This window comes from Mixophyes fleayi, chromosome 3 (assembly GCF_038048845.1).
Source record: "Mixophyes fleayi isolate aMixFle1 chromosome 3, aMixFle1.hap1, whole genome shotgun sequence".
In the NCBI taxonomy this organism is placed as follows: Eukaryota; Metazoa; Chordata; class Amphibia; order Anura; family Limnodynastidae; genus Mixophyes; species Mixophyes fleayi.
In genome coordinates, this window is record NC_134404.1 from 66,481,713 (window position 1) to 66,503,091 (window position 21,379).

Below are 21,379 nucleotides of genomic sequence, written 5' to 3' on the forward strand. Positions count from 1 at the left end.
AATGTCAGGATGTTCAGTATTCCTTAATTGTATTGATGTTCAGTAATTCTAAAGAGGATCACTTCACACTATACCATCTATACTCAGATGTACAGGCGAGAAGCTACATCAGCAATTAGCTACTGTAGGGAACAGAAGCTGCGGTCACTAGCAGAAGTGTGTACGGGGTCATTAAAAACAATAGGCTCCATCCCCACACCCTGTGTACATGATTTACAAAATGCTAGTAAAAGCATCATTGTTCACACTAGATGATAACCATCCTAAGATGACCAATCTGGACACTATAGCTTTAAATACTTATTAGATTTCTGAGGTTCATCATTGGAGAACTACAATAATGCTGACCAAATTGGACAGATCGGAACTTTGGCCAGCTCAGTGCAGGTGGCATATGGCACCAAGCGCACAGGCAGACATTGACAACTGTAATTTCAGGCATGATTAACCAATGTTTGACCAATATCACAGAGTGTCACCAGCATTCTGAGAATTCCACCTGACCTAGTCTGCCTCCTGCAGAGCATGAGCTCTTACAGGAAGACATTTGCATTGATGACTATAGAGAAAGAAATGATTTCTTTCTTCCGTTTAAAAGTTTCCAAAACTTGGTGGTATGTCAGATATCTTAAATTGCATGTGCTGTTTTAGATGGGGTGAATCTCTGTAAATGTATTGAGATAATCACATTTGTAATGCTCCTATGTGGCATAAGTGTGTGTGTGATCTTCAGTGTTGTAAGAGTCAAGACAGGTAGAGGAACAAGAAAGGTTCAGACTGAGGTCGAAGAAGTATCGTGTGGGAGAGAGATGAAAAGAGGCTCAGAGTGAGGGGAGATGACATGTTGAGAGAGATGTAGGAGAGAAGGCAATGTGCTATGGCAGAGAATGTGTTGAATTTTGATATTAGGGAACCTTAGAGTGCAGCTAAACCTGATTTATGTGAGAGTCAGAATCAGAGAACATGGGTGCAGGCTATGGGCGACTTATGTGAGTCCTAGAGGTGAGAATTTAGAGATCCTACTCAAAGGCATCATGTGGTCCAATAAAGTGAGATAGTATCTCCTATGAAGCCTGTCAAGGTACCTGTGGAGTCAAAGTGTGATCACAGAGAACAGAGGATAGTCAGACACCTTAGGAACAGAATGCTACATGCCGGCATACAGCAACATGGTGCTTCTCCCACTATCACACTGTACATGGGATGATAATGAGAGATAATATTGTGAAACAGAATGTGCTCCAATGAATTGTGCATTCTGTGCATCAGTTCACCTGCCTCATCTATATCACACCTGCATGACCTTGAGATGGGAGAGACTGAGCTATAGCTGGGTGGTCAACACCAGGGAGATGCCATGGAGGACACACTAGCACGGCACATACATGCAATCTGAGGTCACACATACGGGGATCATTTTAACTTCATCTTTGTCAAGCAAGAAATGACACATCATCAACTGTCTAAAACAGACACATAGCATGTGGATAACAAACACAGCTTGATGTTCAGTTACTAACCTGCAAAATATGTGGGTGCAGCACATTCTATGCCCACCAAGCCTGTATATAGACGCATGTCCTCCTATCACCTTTAGGAAGTGCCTCTGTAAAGCACATACAGATGTGCATGGTGGGAAGAACAAGAACATTACTTCTAGGTCCTGCCTTGTACCACTTTAGGGCCACCTCTGCATTTGTTTCATTTTTCTTCTACCATACATGCTACTTTGATCCTTATTTAGGTCTTATTTAAATCACAAGAGTTAGGGGACATAAGGGCTGACTTTATTATGTGTCACTATCATACATTTGAATGTTTTTATTATGTTAAAATGCTGCTTATAAATGTGCTTCTCATACAAAGTGCTCCTGTAAGTTGCAAAATGTGTCCCATTGAAAGTATAGGCCAATCGGAGCCACCTCCAAGGACCTGTAAAATCAGATGCTTTTGCTCTTTGGCTCCCTGCTAAGCCAAGACCTGTAAACCACTCTCTCCACCCCATTAGGCGCAATGAAATCTTTTTGTTCTGTAAAAACAATATCTCCTTTTTGTGTTGCCATACGGGGTACAAGATTCAATGCAGAAGAAGCTGAACGGATTTAGCTGAGTTTTGGACAGGTTTGTTGGTGTGTGCCAGAGGTGGTTTCACAGGTATGATACATAAGTGACAACACCCACTTAACAGTAAATCTCTGTAACAGGACATTATACTGTAAGCGCTAATGAACAAAGTCCTCTCGCCTTCTGCTTGATTTAGAATTGAACGTAAAAGTGACCTGTTTGCGTACACAGGTGTGTGTGTGTGTGTGTGTGTGTGTGTGTGTGTGTGTGTGTGTGTGTGTATATATATATATATATATATATATATATATATATATATATTTATATTTACACACACATATTTACATTTCCACATCTGTATTTTGAGTTTAAGCATCATAAGATACGTTCAACCTTAAATCTAACATATAGATGAGTCTAGAGCAAATATGAGACAATCACTATAATTGTAGCGCACAATAAGATGCCCCACAGACAGGTGTGCTTACAGTGCATCCACATGCCCTTACTTCACTACTCTGGCACATAAAAGCCCTGGATCCCTCACTCAAAATGGAAGAACTGCAAGTGTTAGATTCTTGGAGCTTGCAGTCAGTCCAGTAAATTATCGTAATACTAAACTACCAGGGTTACAAGGGCCTGAATACTGTTTCCCACAATTGCCACAAATAGATACCAAATACAGAAGCGCATTTCACCGCCCTCGTAGTGGTTTCATCAGGGATATACCTGTGTGTATGGCAAAAACTTCCACTCATGGTACAGGTGTGTATATAGCAACACAAAGCCAATTGCCCAGTCCACTATAACTGAACTATAAGCAAAAAAAGGGGGTGGAGCATAAGTCTGCTATGGGGGAGTACACAAAGCGCATCATTGTCTCCAGGGCAGGGGGTATGTTAATGTAATGTGTGTTGGAAAGGAGGGATATTTTAATATAATTTGTGATGGAAGAGAGTGGGGGGTCTTAATATAAGGTGGGTGTTAGGTAGACTATTAATTTAATGGTGGAGTGTAGGTGGGGGCTAATTATTCAATGGGTGCCATTTTATTTGTGGGGCTTTTTATGGTGGGGCAATTTAATTTATTGGTGGGGCCTATTAATTTAAGATGATGTGACATTTAATACCGGGGTGGTTTGGGAGTTATTAATTAAATGCAGGGCTGTTTGGGGAGAAGGAGGTCTATTTATGAACTGTAAATATGAATTTTTTTAATGGCAGTGATGGTTGTGGGAAATAGGCAGATTAAATGTAAATTATATTAATTTATTGCCAGGGTCTCTACTGTAATTTGGATGGTGGGTAGGCTATGGTGGACTATGGGTCAGAACTAATTATTTAATTGTGGGTGCTATTAATTTATTTTTGGGATGATGGTGGAGATATTTAATAGTGGGGCCTATTAAGACGAGGCAACGAGACCTTTAATTTAATGCTGGGTGTTTTTGGGTTATTAATTGAATGTGAGGCTGAGTTTGGTTAGGAGGGCTGTTTATTAAATGTGAAAATGAATTATTTAATACCAGGAACGGTTGTGGGAAATGGTTATATTTATTAATAGTAAATACTATTAATTTATTGCTGGGGCTGTTTGGAGGGAGGGAAATAAGTTAACGCATTAAATGGGAAAACTATTAAATACCAGGGCTGGTTTGAGGGAAATAGATCTTTTTATCAAATGTATAGTATTTTAATGTTGGGGCTGGGGGAAGCCTAATTATTAAACAAGTATATTATTGATTTAGGTCTGAGGCTGGGAGAAGTTTTCAAAACTTCTTGTGCCAATTTTTTTCAAATAGTGTCCCCAACATTCCAGGATCCAGACAAGCAGCAACTGATCTAAAGACACCAACAGCCACAAGTGGTGAAAGTGACAAGAACAGGTAGGAGAGAGCAGGATAGTCTGCCAACTTTATTGAATCTGGTCGGACAATCCCGAATTTGGGGGACTGTCTCGCTTAGTCAGGATTTGGTCCAACTGCTCCTACCACCCCTCATAATATTTGTTTTAGGTTAACCATAAAACAAATAATAACCCTATTAGTATGTAGGGCAAAGCAAAAACAAGCACCTTTGCTTGCAAAAACATCAGGCTTTTTTTAAAGCAAAAATGCTTTTTGTAATTTGAAAAGTCAACCCGTGTCCATATTGAAAAAATAAATCAACAATTGTTCCATAAATTAGAACAGACCAGCACCAGTCATGAAAAAAACTTTAGTATTTTAATGAAAAAAGTACTAAAGATTACAAAATCATGCCTTGGCCACACACACACACACACTGTCAGCAACAACCCTTGCAAACCACGCATGCAGAAAAATCAAACCATAGATGTCCACAATTTAAGTTTTGGGTAATAATGTGAAATGACACAGGGAAAATGTATTGAACATGCTTCCTAACATTTTATACTTTGTACAAAAGCCTTTGTTGGTAATAACAGCTTCAAGATGCCTCCTGTATGGAGAAACTAGTCACATGCATTGCACAGGTGTGATTTTGCCCCATTCTTCAGCGCGAATAGTCTTAATATCTTGAAGGTTCCATGGGCTTCTTCTATAAACTCTGATTTTTAGTTCTTTCCATAGATTTTCAATTGGATTCAAGTCAGGTCATTGGCTGGGCCATTCTAGCAGCTTTATTTTTTTCTCTGAAACCAATTGAGAGTGTTCTTGGCTGTGTGTTTGGGATCATTGTCTTGCTGAAATGTCCACCCTCGTTTCATCTTCAGCAACCTGGTAGATGGCAGCAGATTTTTATCAAGAATGTCTCTGTACATTTTTCCATTCATCCTTCCTTCAATAATAAGCAGTATACCAGTACCGTGTGCAGAAAAAACCCTCCAAACTTTTGGGGTGATGTGCAGTGCCATTTCTCCTCCAAACATGGTGTGTATTGGCATCCAAAGAGTTCAACTTTGCTCTCATCTGACCACACTATATTCTCCCAGTATTTCACAGGCTTGTCCAAATGTTGTGCAGCAAACTTTAAACGAGCTTCAACATGTTTTTTCTTCAGCAAAGCATCTTGCGTGGTGTGCGTGCATACAGGCCATGGCGGTTGAGTGCATTACTTGTTGCTTTCTTTGAAACAATTGTACCTGCTAATTCCAGGTCTTTCTGACGCTCTCCACAAGTGGTCCTTGGTCCTTGGACAACTCTTCTGATAATTTTTTTTACTCCTCTGTCAGAAATCTTGCGCGGTGCACCTGGTCGTGTCCGGTTTGTGGGGAAATGATGATCTTTCCACTTCTGGATTATGGCGCCAACAGTGCTCACTGGAACATTCAGTAGTTTAGAGATCCTTCTGTAACCAATGTCAATGTTTTGCAACAATAAGGTAGCAAAGGTCTTGAGAGAGCTCTTTGCTTTTACCCATCATGAGATGCTTCTTGTGTGACACCTTCATAATGAGGCACCTTTTAATAAGCAATCAGTTGTGGCTGAACGAGCTGGCAGGATTGCTTTCTAAGTACTGATAGATTTCAACTGGTGTCTAGGCTTTCCATGCCTTTTTGCACCTCCCTTTCTTCATGTGCTCAATACTTTTTGCCTGTGTTATTTCACATTATTACACAAAACTTAAATTATGGACATCTATGGTAAGATTTCTTTGCATGTGTGGATTGCAAGGATTGTTGCTGACATTTGGTGTAAATGTCATTACAATAGCCACAATATATATTTACTGAGAAAAATGGTGATGTGTTCAATACTAATTTCACCCACTGTATATACACACATACCATTATATTCAGCCAAGTATGTAAATAAAAATGGTGTTGTAGTGAGGAGAAATGTATAAATTAAAATGCAATACAAAGTGAGGTTTGTTTTTTGTTGTATTAGCCTCCGGGGTAAGCAACACTAAAATAGCTATATATATATATATATATATATATATATATATATATATATATATATATACATAGATGAATATATATATAAATATATAATCTCCCCCATAGCCATATGGAATATTCTGTTATTAGTATATATTAAATACTCAATTTTAGGTCCTGGACAACAGCTCTGCATTTGCTCCCCTCCCTGTACCCGTTAAACATTTTGTCAGTTTTTTTTTTTCTTCGCTCACCTTCTAAATGTATGCATGTATTTTTCCTTATTTACCAATAACATCAAAAGTGAAATAAAAGGAAAAAATACACAAAGTATACACACTGTACCATAGGCTGCAGCCTTGTTGACACAGAATATTTTTGGGAGTTTTCTGTGCATCAAAATAACACAGCAAAGGGATGAAAAATAGCCATTGTTAGTCCAGAACACCGGTGTTCCTGCCTATTGTACTTATATAAAGCCCCAATGCTTTCATATCCTAATTTAGTCTATTTGATTTTTTTCTACCCTCATTCATATGCATCAACACAGTAATTAAAAGGTCCATTGCTCTCCTTTGAAGATGTCATGTGCAGATCAAAGGAGCACACAATGAAGATGACAGAGTAACTACAATGGAACCAATTCATTGTAAAGTCCCTCTGACTGCGGCCAGACATCTGATCAGTCTGCCAAGCTCAATACCCACCTTAGGTCAAACCCTGACTAAGAGGGTCAACACTGCTTTGGTTTTAAAATACATTGGACCATAAACTTCTAGTACTGTCAAGTCCTTACTTGCAAGTCTCTGGTAACAGAGCTAGAATACGATTGGCTGCTGTGGGCTACAGCACATTTGAGCAGATCACATACATTCATATACATTAGCAATTATTCCTACCTCTCCAAAGCCACCTTTCCCCAGCACCCTGAATTCATAGAAGTATTTGTGGGTGATCGGCTGCCTCTCAAAGGCTTTCCACTGCAGGAAGCGATCATAGAATTCACTGTTCAGGTAGTCCTGGAAGGGGGAATTTATGAGGTAGGCATTTGCCTCTTCCTTGGCCAGCTGAATCAGTGGCAGGACGTTGTTGCCCTGTGCCTGCTGGAATCGCTTAGAAAGATCTGCACTCAGGAAAGGCAGACAATCCTCAGAGCCTTCGCTGAACCTTTTGCTCACCAATTTCTGTAGTAGTTGATCCTTAACAGCATCCTCCTCCAGTTCCCAGTCAGTCACTTCTTCCAGGAAGGTTTGAGCCAGGAGGTATGGCGGTACTGTACATAGAAAGTCTCTGAATAGTTGCCGACCAATTGGCTGATCTACACAGATGCTCTGATAGTCCAGGGGAATGCTCTCTTTTATTTCCCTGCGACAAATGTCCGTGGGAGGCAGCGTCAGACTCTTACGCCTCTTCTGCAGCTCTCGCAGGTCTCCCTCGCTGCTTTTCCTGGCCTGCAGGTAAGCTGTGTTGGCTATCAGATTATCTAGTCCTCCCATGTCACACATGGCTGCCTCTTACCTAGTAAGAGAGGTACACTCTGCCGGGACAGAGGTCACAGGATTGACGACTTCACCCTCTCTCTCTTCCCTCTGAAGGAACTGTGACACAGAAGCCAGCCAACGAATTAGCATTAAATACCACCAAGGGATTTTCATTAAGACCCTTTGCTTGTACCATTTGTGGAAAGTGACTGGTAAGAGGTTTCTCTTCGGTAAGAAGCTTTTGGCTTGCTATCTATAGCTGCCGATTACATACAGCAATGAGCGTTACAACAGACAGCAGAAGACTAGAAACAAGTACAAGGGAGAGCAGGAGCTAGCAGTGTATGTATCAATATATGTATGGAAGCAGATTTAGAGGGTTCTACATTAAAAAAAACAAATTAGATTATTTTAATCTTTTGCCACTTAATTATATAGCACCAGCATGCACGGCAGCACTTTGCAGTGAAGTAGATTAAATGCCAATAACTGTATGAACATTGCTGTAGTGTCACTCAATGCAGTATCACTGATTTATACCAACTACAGTTCAGTCTGTCATAATAGTATACGGTGGCGAAGTGGTTAGCACTTCTGCCTCACAGCGCTGGAGTCATGAGTTCAATTCCCGACCATGGCCTTATCTGTGTGGAGTTTGTATGTTCTCCCTGTGTTTGTGTGGGTTCCTCCCACACTCCAAAAACACACTGGTAGGTTAATTGGCTGCTGTGTGTGTGTATGTTAGGGAATTTAGACTGTAAGCTCCAATGGGGCAGGGACGGATGTGAGTGAGTTCTCTGTACAGTGCTGCAGAATCAGTGGCGCTATATAAATAAATAAATGATGACGATGGTTAGATATAAGCTAGGCGCATATGTTTTCATTATACAGTGGTGACATCTGCTCTGCCCAAGCACATGACATATTTACTGAAGTTAGTATTTTAAAGTAATGTGCAGAATGCTATCTGATAAAAAGAAACACAGTTCTATTCTTAATAGTAAAATGGTAAATGTGAACAGAAATTGCCCCAATACGATACGAGTACAGCTACATTATTAAATACAGCAATTTCAGGTTTACATTTGGCCACAAAAACATTACAGCTGTGGAGATGGCACTAGATTACATAAATACAATGACAGTAATGGAGGTGAATATATCACTGCTGGTACAGAATACATAAAACTTGCATAGTGCATCCCAGAGCACCAGAATACAGACTGTACCAGTAAGGGGTTGGTCAAAGAGGCATATAGGTGCAACCTCTTTTTAAACTATAAGAGCAATGCATTACCTGCACATATTTTTTTAAACGCCAAAGTGTAAGTTATTATCACTAGCTCAAACGTGTGTGTATGGGTTTCAGCTATTGCACCAGGTAAATGTATGGTGCAAATTAATACATTCCAAAACTAGTAATTTCATAATACACTCAGTGGGGGGGGGGGATTCAAGTACCACAATATTATCAGGAACACCACAGCTGTGTTATTACAGTAAAAGTATACACTCAGATGTCTGCAAGAAAAATGAGCAGATATTTCAGTAAAAATACATGCAAAGTGTCTCCAGAATGCTTGCAATGTTTTGCGCTGAATTGAATCCCCTCAGTCATAGTATATACACATGGGGCTGCAATTAGTTTTATGCAGGAGAAAAGAAACAAGAAGCTAACAAAATCCCAAAATAATCTGCATAATAGTATGATTAAAAAAAAATCAAAAGAAGAGGCAATAAAAATGTCATTAAACTTTATTCCACATCCAAAGTAACAGGTATAAGTCTATCTGCATGTAGATAGACAAGAACAGTTTGACTTATTTTTTTTTAATATATGAATTTAAGTCTTCTTTTTGACAAGGCATAATGTTAACGGTCACTTTACCCATTAGCAAGCGCATTCTTATACATTATCATTCACGTTGCCGTCTAATGACCGGAGACCCTCAGTCACATGCATCAGTCTCGTACAAAAAAGTAGCTAGGTCCGGACAACAGATGTCTGTTTCAGAGACAAATCACCAGGTGGCGCTGCTGAAAGGTTTCCATGTTGGGATGCTGCAGTGTTTATTTGCCTATTCTCTGCACCACCCAGTCCTGTTGGCACAATGGACATCGGTTGTTCTGCTTCACCCACAGGGACATACAGCAGTTGTGAAATGAGTGATTACATTCTCCCCATACCACTGTAAGAGAACAGAGTACAATGATTGTTTTAATACATAAAAATGTAACATTCAACATACAATATTGGTGTCTATAAAAATCACACAAACAATACAAATAGTGTAGGAAGCACAACAGTGACACAGTAGCAGATCTTCAGAGTACAATTCTTAAGCTTAGAACAATAATCCCTACAATGGAAGGAAGAGAAAACGCTAGATAATCTTCAGTCATCAGATTTTATGATGGTTACTGGCAAGGGATTTTCTAAGGGAATGGTTCATAGAATGCATGTATTACCCTCCAAAGAAGTCAAGAGACATTTCTCGAAGATATGATTTGTGATTTCGGACATGAAGCCAAGTTTTGTAGGCATGTCATTACTAGAACACAATATACACAGCTTGCTCTTTTAAGAGATTTACCCATCCTTGATAATTCCTTCTTAAGAGACCAAAGAGATTAAAGTAAAGACATGGATAATCCTGGCAGTCCCTGACCCCATTGCCCTGCTGTAGTATATGTTATGTACAGCGGGCAATGGCTCCAGATAAAAAGTACTGCCAGCCGTATATTTCCTTACATATATTAAATCTATGAGCTGCACTTTTTAAACTATAATTTTAGTCTATCTATATAACAACTATGGAAAAACATGACATTTATATATATTTTACACATCTATATACAGTCAAGTCCATAAATATTCTGACATCGACACAATTCTCATATTTTGGGCTCTATACACCACCACAATGTATTTGAAATGAAACTAACAAGATGTGCTTTAACTGCAGACTCAGCTTTAATTTGAGGGAATTTACATCCAAATCAGGGGAACAGTGTAGTAATTACAACGGTTTCAATATGTGCCTCCCACTTTTTAAGGGACTAAAAGTAATGGGACAAACTAAACAATCCTACATAAAACTATCACTTTTTAATACTTTGTTGCAAATCCTTTGCAGTCAATGACAGCCTGAAGTCTGGAAAGCATAGACATCACCAGACTCTGGGTTTCATCCCTGGTGATCCTCTGCCAGGCCTCTACTGCAAATGTCTTCAGTTCCTGCTTGTTGTTGGGGCATTTTCCCTTCATTTTTGTCTTCAGCAAGTGAAATGCATGCTCCATCGGATTCAGGTCAGGTGATTGACTTGGCCATTACATAACATTCCACTTGTTAGCCTTAAAAAACTCTTTGGTTGCTTTTGCAGTATGCTTTGGGTCATTGTCCATCTGCACTGTGAAGCGCCGTCCAATAAGTTCTGAAGCATTTGACTGAATATGAGCAGATAATATTGCCCGAAACACTTCAGAATTCATCCTGCTGCTTTTGTCAGCAGTCACATCATCAATAAATACAAGGGAACCAGTTCCATTGGCAGCCATACATGCCCACGCCATGACACTACCACGCTTCACTGATGATGTGGTATGTTTTGGATCATGAGCAGTTCCTTTCCTTCTCCATACTCTTCTCTTCCCATCACTCTGGTACAAGTTGATCTTCGTCTCATCTGTCCATAGGATGTTTTTCCAGAACTGTAATGGCTTTTTTAGATGTTGTTTGCCAAACTCTAATCTGGTCTTCCTGTTTTTTGGCTCACAAATGGTTTCCATCTTGTGGTGAACCCTCTATATTCACTCTTGTGAAATCTTCTCTTGATTGTGGACTTTGACACATACACACCTACCTCCTGGAGAGTGTTCTTGATTTGGCCAACTGTTGTGAAGGGGTTTTTCTTCACCAGGGAAAAAATTCTTCTCTCATCCACCACAGTTATTTTCCGTGGTCTTCCGGGTCTTTTAGTGTTGCTGAGCTCTCCGTTGTGTTCTTTCTTTTTAAGAATGTTCCAAACAGTTGATATGGCCACACCTAATGTTTTTGCTATCTCTCTGATGGGTTGGTTTTGATTTTTCAGCCTAATGATGGCTTGCTTCACTGATCGTTACAGTTCTTTGGATCTCATATTGAGAGTCGACAGCAACAGATTCCAAATGCAAAGGTCACACCTAGAATCAACTCCAGACCTTTTACCTGCTTAATTGATGAAGAAATAACGAGGGAATAGCCCACACTTGTCCATGAAATAGCTTTTGAGTCGATTGTCCCATTACTTTTGGTCCCTTATAAAGTGGGAGGCACATATAGAAACCGTTGTAATTCCTACACAGTTCACCTGATTTGGATGTAATTTCCCTCAAATTAAAGCTGAAAGCCTGTAATTAAAGCACATCTTGTTAGTTTCATTTCAAATCCATTGTGGTGGTGTATAGAGGCCAAAATACGAGAATTGTGTCGATGTCCCAATATTTATGGACTGGACTGTATCATACACAGATATGATCACTAATAGTTTCCTTCTATAGTAACTAAGCAACATTGTTAAACAACTTAATGAGAAGGGAAGTGCCAGATGCAGTGTGGGAAAAGTCAGTGGTAACTTTTTCCCCATGCACCCTCCTCCCCAACCATCCTTCCTTGTCCCCCTCTTCTCCATTCTCCCAGCCCAATATCCTCACCTACTTCAAACTTCAACCTACTCTATCGCCACTTAAACCCAAACTTCCGCCATGTGTAACCTCCACCTCCTCTGCTTCCCACCTGGAGTGCTAAAATTAATATCCCTTTATCTCATATTGTGTCACTGCCCCCTCCCTCTAGAATGTAAGCTCTCACAGGCAGAGTCCTCTACCCAATGCATCAAATCTGTCTTCCTTGTTTGTCCCCGTTATGTCAGATGCTGAATTGTTTCTGTACGATATGTGATTTATTCTGTTAATTGTATCCATACATTTGTTATTTTGTTCTGCACTCATCATTTATTTATATAGCGCCAACATATTCCGTAGCGCTTTACAATTGGGGACAAACATAATAAAGAAACTGGGTAAAACAGACAAAGAGGTGAGAAGGCCCTGCTCGCAAGCTTACAATCTATGGGACAATGGGAGATTGACACATGAGGTTAAGTCTACATTTTGCATTTTGGCCCAGCAGGACTGTAAAGGTAAAAGTGACTCATAAGCTAAATGAACCGGTCACACAACAATGTTGGTCAGGGGGCAGCCGTCCCGCGTGAAACTGTGTAACAGGCTAAAGGTAGCGAGGTTAAAAGGGTGGTCGAGGAATATTATAAGCTTGTCTGAAGAGGTAGGTTTTCAGAGAACGCTTGAAAGTTTGTAGACCAGAGGAGAGTCTTACTGTGCGAGGGAGAGAATTCCATAGAGTGGATGCAGCCCGAAAAAAGTCCTGTAACCGGGAATGGGAGGATGTAATGAGGGTGGATGAGAGACGCAGATCTTGTGTAGAACGGAGTTGCCGAGTTGGGAGATATTTTGAGACAAGAGAGGAGATGTATGTTGGTGCAGCTTTGTTGATGGCCTTGTAGGTTAGTAAAAGTATTTTATATTGGATTCGGTACAAAACAGGCAGCCAGTGTAGAGACATACAGAGTGATTCAACAGAGGAAGAACGATTTGCAAGGAAAATCAGTCTTGCCGCAGCGTGCAAAATAGATTGTAGAGGTTTGAGTCTGTTTTTAGGAAGACCAGTAAGGAGGGAATTGCAATAGTCAATGCGGGAGATGAGTGCATGAATTAAGGTTTTTGCAGTGTCTTGCGTGAGATATGTGCGAATTCTGGAAATGTTCTTTAGATGTATGTAGCAGGATTTAGATATAGAGTCAATGTGGGGAACAAAGGATAGGTGTGAGTCAAGGATTACACCTAGACAGCGTGCTTGTGGGGTGGGATTTATGGTCATGTTATCAACAGAGATAGAAATGTCAGGTATGCTCTTGTTCTTCCAAGAGAAGCGGTATAGATAGAGAACAGCAGAGGACCTAGCACTGAGCCTTGTGGTACTCCAACTGATAAAGGAAGCGGAGCATAGGTGGTCCCAGAGAAATTAACAGTGAAAGAGCGATTAGAAAGGTAGGATGAGAACCAGAATAGAACAGTGTCTTGAAGACCTAGGGATTGCAGCGTTTGTAGGAGAAGAGAGTGGTCAACGGTGTCAAATGCAGCCGAGAGATCCAGGAGAATTAGGAGAGTAATGGCGTTGTTTTTGCAGTGATCAGATCATTGACAACCTTGGTCAACGCAGTCTCTGTGGAGTGTTGAGAACGAAAGCCAGACTGAAGAGGATCCAACAGGTTGTTAGCGGAAAGAAAGCGTGTGACGCGAGTGTAGGCAAGTCTCTCTAGAAGCTTGGAGGGGCACGGCAGCTGAGAGATGGGACGGTAATTTGATAGAGTTTGGGTCGGAATCCTGTTTTTTTAGAATAGGAGTAATCACTGCATGCTTGTATAGTGATGGAAAGATGCCAGTAGAGAGCGAGAGATTACAGATTTGAGTTAGAGGTGAAATGAGCACAGAAGACAGGGATCTACCAATTTGCAAGGGAATAGGATCAAGAGGACAGGAGGTAGAGTAGGAAGATAAGAAGAGCGTAGAAATTTCCTCTTCATATGTGGGGTCAAATGAAGAGAGGGTGTCAGAGGGTAGTGGGAAGGAATTGAGCCGATTGCTTGTCAAGGAAGAGGATACCATTTCTAGTCTGATCTTGTCCTTGAAGTAGGAAGCAAGATCCTGAGCACTGATAGTAGATGGAGGGTTCGGGGTGGGAGGATTGAGAAGAGATTTAAATGTATTGAAAAGGCATTTGGGGTTAGAAGCCTGAGCATAGATAAGAGATTGGAAGTATGTTTGTTTTGCAGTGTCCAGAGCATTTCGATAGGAGTGGTAGACAGAAGTACCGTATTTCCCCAAGTATAAGACGCACCCATGTATAAGACGCACCTTAATTTTGGGGCCCAAAATGAAAAAAAAAAGATGTATTACATAAAGTTATTGAACTCAAGTTTTATTTATCATGAAACTACTCATCATCACTGTCAGAACTTTCAACCATTATCTTGTCCTCATCTGTGTTTGATGACAAATCGCTGTCTTCATATATTGCCTCGTCCTCAGTTCCATCCAAGGCATTTGAAATGCCACACTTCTTAAATGACTTGACAATGATCTCAATCTTGATATTATCCCAGGATCTTTTCACCCAGGTACAAACTTCTCCTATAGTTGGCTTTTTCACTCTTCCTGCTGGTGTCAAATTGTCCCCAGAAGACTTCATCCATTGGTTCCATTCCTCTCTCATGGTAGCTTTGAAGGGTTTGTTAATGCTGACATCAAGTGGTTGGAGCTGGGATGTCAAGCCTCCAGGTATGACGGCAAGTTTTGTTTTTTGCTCTGCAGCAATCTTCTTTGTGTTTGGTGTTAAGTGTGCCCTGAACTGATCAAGCACCAATAGGGCAGGTTTGCGTAAGAGCGCACCTGGTCTCCTGCTCCAAACTTTCTCAAACCAGATCTTCATCCCATCCTGATCCATCCAACCCTTGTCATGAACATGGACAATCACTCCTCGAGGAATGACTTCTTTTGGCATTGTTTTGCGTTTGAAAATCAGCATAGGAGGCAGCTTGGTTCCGTCGGCACAACAAGCTAGAACAACTGTATAATGGCTCTTTTCATGTCCACTTGTCTTCACAATTACAGTTTTTACCCCCTTCTTATCAACAGTTCTGTTACTTGGGACATCAAATTGAAGGGGGACTTCGTCCATATTTGCAATCTGTCCCAACTCAAATTGATGTGTCTTCCGACATTGAGTGACAAAACGATGAAATTCAAGGACCTTCTGCTCATTGCATTCAGGCATCCTTTGGGCAAGTCTGGTGCGTGTACGCATGCTTAGTCCATTCCGTTTCATGAACCTGAAGCACCAATTGTGTCCTCCTTTGAAGTCAGTAACTTCATTTGTATCAGCAATTCTTCTTGCCTCATGCTGAACCATCTTTGTGGACACAGGAATTCCAATTGCCCTTTGCTCTTCAATCCATATCTTCAATTCTCTCTCTAAATCAGACCATTTTGCTGACTTGCCTCTCATAGCCTTCTTCTGCCGTGGTGTTTTCAGTAGGGTTTCTTCTTCCCGTAGCCAATCTCGGATTGTTTTCTCAGTTGGGGGCGGACCAAACTTACGCTCAGAAGCACGATTTCCATTCAGTTTTGCAAACTGGATCACTTTTAATTTGAAATCAGCACTGTATGAAAATCTTTTCTGAGCCATTTCTGGGCAGAACGTGGAATGGTACTAATTTTATATGGTACCGTAATTACGGGATATGGTATTGTAACCTTTTCACTGCTGAAACTGCTGCTTTATTATTACAGCATGCAATGTGCAGCAGGAGGAATCAAAAGGCTCTTTCTAATTTTTGTTACAGATCACACTAGAGCTTGTAATTTTTTTGTCACAGAGCACACTAGCCTGCAATTTATTGGGGCACAAAGCACACTAGCCTGCAATTTATTGGGGCACAAAGCACACTAGCCTGCAATTTATTGGGGCACAAAGCACACTAGCCTGCAATTTATTGGGGCACAAAGCACACTAGCCTGCAATTTATTGGGGCACAAAGCACACTAGCCTGCAATTTATTGGGGCACAAAGCACACTAGCCTGCAATTTATTGGGGCACAAAGCACACTAGCCTGCAATTTATTGGGGCACAAAGCACACTAGCCTGCATCTTATTGGGGCACAAAGCGCTACAGCAGCTTACAATAGTTCCACATTCAGACCAAAACGAGCGCTACTGCACAGTCTTGGGGCGTGTCTACGTGACTTGTCTAATGTCACCAATGCTGTGACAAACGGAGCAAACGGAGGAATCTGTAGTCATGGGCACTCATCTGAACTGTCAGTCACGTGACTGACAGCGCCGAGACTGTGGGAGGCGCCTGCAAAGGTCCTGAAGGTCCTGCAAAGTAACGGGGGACACGCTGTAGCTGATTAGCGGGGACTCCTCACACCAGATGCCGACTTCTGCAATCAGGCAAGTAGCGCTGGCAGTGTATAAGACACACCTTTTTTTTAGACCCAAAATTTGGGGAAAAAAGGTGCGTCTTATACATGGGGAAATACGGTATATGTGAAGAAGTCATTAGAGGTGCGAGATTTACGCCAGTGAGGTTCTGCTTTACGGGACAGTTTTTGAAGATTTCGTGTTGCTTTAGTGTGCCACGGTTGACATCAAAGTCGACGTGTAGTATGTAGTGTCGCTGGAGCCACTTGATCAAGGGCCGTTTCTAAGGTTTGGTGAAAATGGGGTACTGCCATCTCAGGGGATTAGAATGTAGAGATAGGGGAGAGAAGGTGTTGGAGAGAGGTGGAAAATTGTTGAAGATTAATAGAATTCAGATTTCTGCGGGTGTGAGGAGGCTTGGTAGAGTTAGACAGTAGAGAGGTTAGAGCAGTGGGGGTGAGTGAGTAGCTGATAAGGTGATGATCCGAGAGGGGGAAGGGTGTGTTAAGAAAATTAGAAACTGAGCATAGTCTAGAGAAAACAAGATCAAGGCAGTGGCCATCCTTATGAGTAGATGATTCAATCCACTGGGAGAGGTCAAGTGAGGAGGTTAGAGAGAGTAGTTTGGAAGCAGCTTTGGAAGGTGGGTTATCAATGGGGATGTTGAAATTACCCATGATGATGGTGGGGATGTCTGAAGATAAGAAGTGAGGGAGCCCTGCAGAGAAATCCTCAATAAATTGTTGCTCCAGGGGGACGATAGATCACTGCAACACGTAGAGAGAGTGGATTAAAAATGCGAATAGCATGTACTTCAAAAGATGTGAACGTGAGTGATGGGACATTTGGTACAACTGTAAACGTGCACTGTGGGGAGAGAAGTAGTCCAACCCCAGCTCCTTGTCTGCCCTCAGTTCTGGAGGTGTGGGCGAGATGGAGGCCACCATGTCAAAGTGCTGCAGGTGAGGTAGTGTCTGATTGCGTGAGCCATGTTTCTGTTGTTGCCAGAAGGTTTGAGGTTTTTTGAGAGGAAGAGATCATGAATGGAGGTAAGTTTGTTACAAACAGAGCGTGCATTCCAAAGGGCACATTTAAAGGACTTTGGAAGAGAGGGGAGACAGGTGATGTGTTTGAGGTTTGCTATAGAGCGGTAGTGCTCTGATGTATGTGTGTGTGAGGAGTGTGGGGGACCTGGATTAGGTGATATATCACCAGCTAATAGAAGCAGAGTGAGAGAAAGATAGGCAAGGAGATTGTAAGATGTGTGACTTTTTATTTTCTGGCGACAGGTGGAGGTTGTACTTGTTAGAGATAATAAATAGGACATCAGTTCATGGGTGTTAACTAGAGGTGAGTGGAGTAATGCAGGTGCAATATGAACAAATGTTTGTGTTGGTGGAGGGGTGAAAGATGACAGTTTTAAAGATCATGCCATGAAAAGAGACTAAGGAAAGCAATTTGTTCCACATTGTGATAAAAGGAGTTAAAGCCAAAAAACTTAGGGGATTTTAAAGAATTACCTCTTTGCAGTGTTCCATATAGAGAGACAAGTAATGCAGAAACAGGCTGTGGCAGATGTTACTTATTGCTGGAAGTAAAATCCAGTCAAATGTTGTCCAACTGTGTTGTCCAACTGTGCATTTTCGTCCACTTTGTGAGAAAATCCCACTTCGTGAAGAAATCACACACGTCTACTCATGTACTTGTTATGTCTATTGTTTGTCATGTATGTCATATTATCATCATCATCACCATTTATTTACCCGGAGTAAACCCACGCAAACATGGGGAGAGCATACAAACTCCTCACAGATAAGGTCATGGTCGGGATTTGAACTAATGACCCCAGTGCTGTAAGGCAGACGTGCTAACCACAAAGCCACCGTGCTGCCCATATTAGTGCTGTTCTGTCAGGGCACTACGAAATCTGTGGCACCATACAAATAAATGATAATAACAAATAAATAAATAGTAAATATTATTTTGAGTATTATTAGAGGTAACAAACTATACAGATGTCTGTCACCAGCCAGTATGAAAATACATACTGGCTGGTGACATAAGTAAAACAATACTATTACATATCAAAGATGGCTTCCTTTGATAAATACCAATAGATCTGCTGTACTTTACAGCTGGATGTTTAGAAGTACAGTGTAACCTACAACCTACCTACACAGTCCTCCTGCTTGTTCTCAGCTTGGCAGCGCAGGCAAGCGTCTGAAAATAGAAACATGAGTAGCACGTAATATATCTTTACTGGCCAGAGAGCAGAGAAACACCTAATGTCAATGAATAATGCAGAACTACAATACAACCAGTAGTGAAAATGGGGGTATATAGAGTGGTATGCTATACCGCCACTGCTTCTACTGCCTTCATTGTAAAACTATCAAATTCCATTCACTTACATTCCCATTACATATTTAATACCACCACTTCTACTTTATGTTAAATGTGTGTTGACGCTTATGAACACACAAACTTAATTTATTCCAGGAATCCAGAGAAAATAGAATTTTAGAAGGACATGTATTCAACTAACTACAGTCGTGGCCAAAAGTTTTGAGAATGACATAAATATTGGTTTTCACAAAGTTTGCTGCTTCAGTGTTTTTAGACCTTTTTGTCAGATGTTACTATGGTATATTGAAGTAAAATTACAAGCATTTCATAAGTGTCAAAGGCTTTTATTGACAATTCCATTAAGTTTATGCAAAGAGTCAATATTTGCAGTGTTGACACTTCTTTTTGAAGACCTCTGCAATTCGCCCTGGCATACTGTCAATTAACTTCTGGACCACATACTGACTGATGGCCGCCCCTTCTTGCCTAATCAATGCTTTAGAGTTTGTCAGAATTTGTGGGTTTTTGTTTGTCCACCCGTCTCTTGAGGATTTACCACAAGTTCTCAATGGGATTAAGGTCTGGGCAGTTTTCTGGCCATGGACCCAAAATTACAATGTTTTGATCCCTGAGCCACTATAGTTATCACTTTTGCCTTATAGCAAGGTGCTTCATCATGCTGGGAAAGGCAATGTTCATCACCAAACTGTTCTTGGATGGTTGGGAGAAGTTGCTCTTGGAGGATGTGATGGTACCATTCTTTATTCATGGCTGTGTTCTTAGGTAAAATTGTGAGTGAGCCCACTCCCTTGGCTGAGAGGCAAATCCACACTTGAATGGTCTCAGAATGCTTTACTGTTGGCATGACACAGGACTGATGGTAGTGCTCACCTTTCCTTCTCCAGACAAGCGATTTTCCAGATGCCCCAAATATGAAAGGGGATTCAGAGAAAATGACTTTATCCAAATCCTCAGCAGTCAATCGCCTCCCCCTAGCAGGGACTTGCTGCCGACGGCTGCACAGTATGTGCAGGTCCGTTCGGCAGTGACAGTGTGCTGCCCGGCTGCTCTGATTGTGTCAGAGCAGCCGGGCAGCACACGGTCACTGCCGAGCGGATCTGCACATAGTGTGCAGCCGCCGGCAGCCTTAGATGTCAGAAAGGGACGGGGCCTAAATTGCCCCCCCTAAATCGCCCCGGGTATAACAATTTTCTAGATCCACCCCTGGATCACTCTTCCATGACATTCTGGAATATGCAAATTGCCATAATAAAAACTAAGGCAGCAGACTTTGTGAAAAATAATATTTGTGTCATTTTCAAAACTTTTGACCATGACTGCATATGATTTTAATTCTCTATGTAGTGGAGATGTATAAATTGTACACAAGGCTGTTATAGAGTGCTCCTTCTTTATACTACCCCCATTTACAGTACCATCCTCACTTTCCACCATGTATGTTTGGCACAAAAGTACATTCAATGCATATGTTCCATAGCATCTCACCACGATACCTTTTAGGCATTATTGAGTGGGTGCAGAAAACCAATGAAGAACACTGAATAGATGTAACAAAACATAAATATATATATAAATGTGAATGCTATTGGAAATTTAGGAGTCCAAGATACTTAAACAGATGGTAAAATTGTATTTATACTGATCTACCCATAAGAACTAAAAAGAGGGACAACTTGGAAGCAACTACTTAGGAAGATTTTGAATAAGGCATAGTGGAAAGATATGAGAGTAAATGTATGGAAAGAACAGTATAACAAGGGACACATAACTATCATCCAGTTAGTGAGAGACACTAGACATAGACAGACTACACAAGACCATGATGACTGCGCTGTATACATGGTGCGCTGTATACATGTTGTGTCATATTACATGGTAGTAATGGGCAACCCCGCCCCCTCCCTGACCCCTGCTCCGGTCTCTCTCACCCATGACCTGCACCCTGCAGATGGCGCACGTATCACACTCCACATCCCAGCTCCACATCGCCACCGCGTTCCATTTCTTCAGGGAAAACATCCTGACACCCGGCCCGGTATGGTCTGTCCGTCTCCGATCGGCCATACTGTCGGGAGGAGGGACGTGAACTGCCCAATGTTACGGCGCGTTCAGAGAGATGACCAATCACTGCGGAGTACTGGGGAAAACGGCACATATGACAAGTAGGGCGACCAATTAGATCTCAGAAGTAGGCTGCGTGTGAGTAAAAGACCCAATCACAGTAATGAGTCAGTCTGTCAACTACAAGGAGAGGTAGTGACAGTTAACAGCCAGCAGGGGGAGTGCTTTCTATTCTATCTGAGTAGCAGACACAGTAATAGAACCTCTGTGTGACTTGGTTCTGATTTTTGTTATATACATTTCCATATGGGAACATTCTAATCGCTTTATGGGACTTCCTGTGTCCGTAACGACGCATACTGTACAGTCATTGACAGTATAGTCATGGCTAAAAGTTTTGAGAATGGCACAAATATTATTTTTCACAAAGTCTGCTGCCTCAGTTTTTATGATGGCAATTTGCATATACTCCAGAATGTCATGAAGAGTGATCAGATGAATTGCAGTTCATTTCAAAGTCC

The 21,379-nt window shown here is 41.3% G+C and overlaps 2 protein-coding genes across 3 annotated transcripts in view; both read right to left on the reverse strand.

Moving 5' to 3' along the window:
• The window catches only part of GRK7 (G protein-coupled receptor kinase 7), a 36,477-nt gene extending 28,981 nt beyond the window's left edge, over positions 1–7,496 (reverse strand). Inside the window, exon 1 of one of the 2 annotated variants that reach the window (XM_075201614.1) lies at positions 7,086–7,496. In XM_075201614.1, coding sequence (XP_075057715.1) covers positions 7,086–7,412 — 327 coding nt within the window. In that variant the 5' untranslated portion in view covers positions 7,413–7,496. Of the gene's footprint in view, positions 1–6,806 lie in introns of both variants that reach the window. The other variant, XM_075201613.1, reaches the window with a different exon arrangement.
• A 1,631-nt stretch (positions 7,497–9,127) lies between these two features.
• On the reverse strand, positions 9,128–20,901 carry RNF7 (ring finger protein 7). Its single transcript, XM_075201615.1, has 3 exons — positions 20,726–20,901; positions 18,603–18,650; positions 9,128–9,577 (listed from the first exon to the last, which is right to left on the reverse strand). Exons 1-3 carry the CDS (start codon positions 20,859–20,861, stop codon positions 9,459–9,461), a joined length of 303 nt encoding a protein of 100 aa, XP_075057716.1. The 5' UTR covers positions 20,862–20,901; the 3' UTR covers positions 9,128–9,458.
• Between the last annotated feature and the right edge of the window lie 478 nt (positions 20,902–21,379).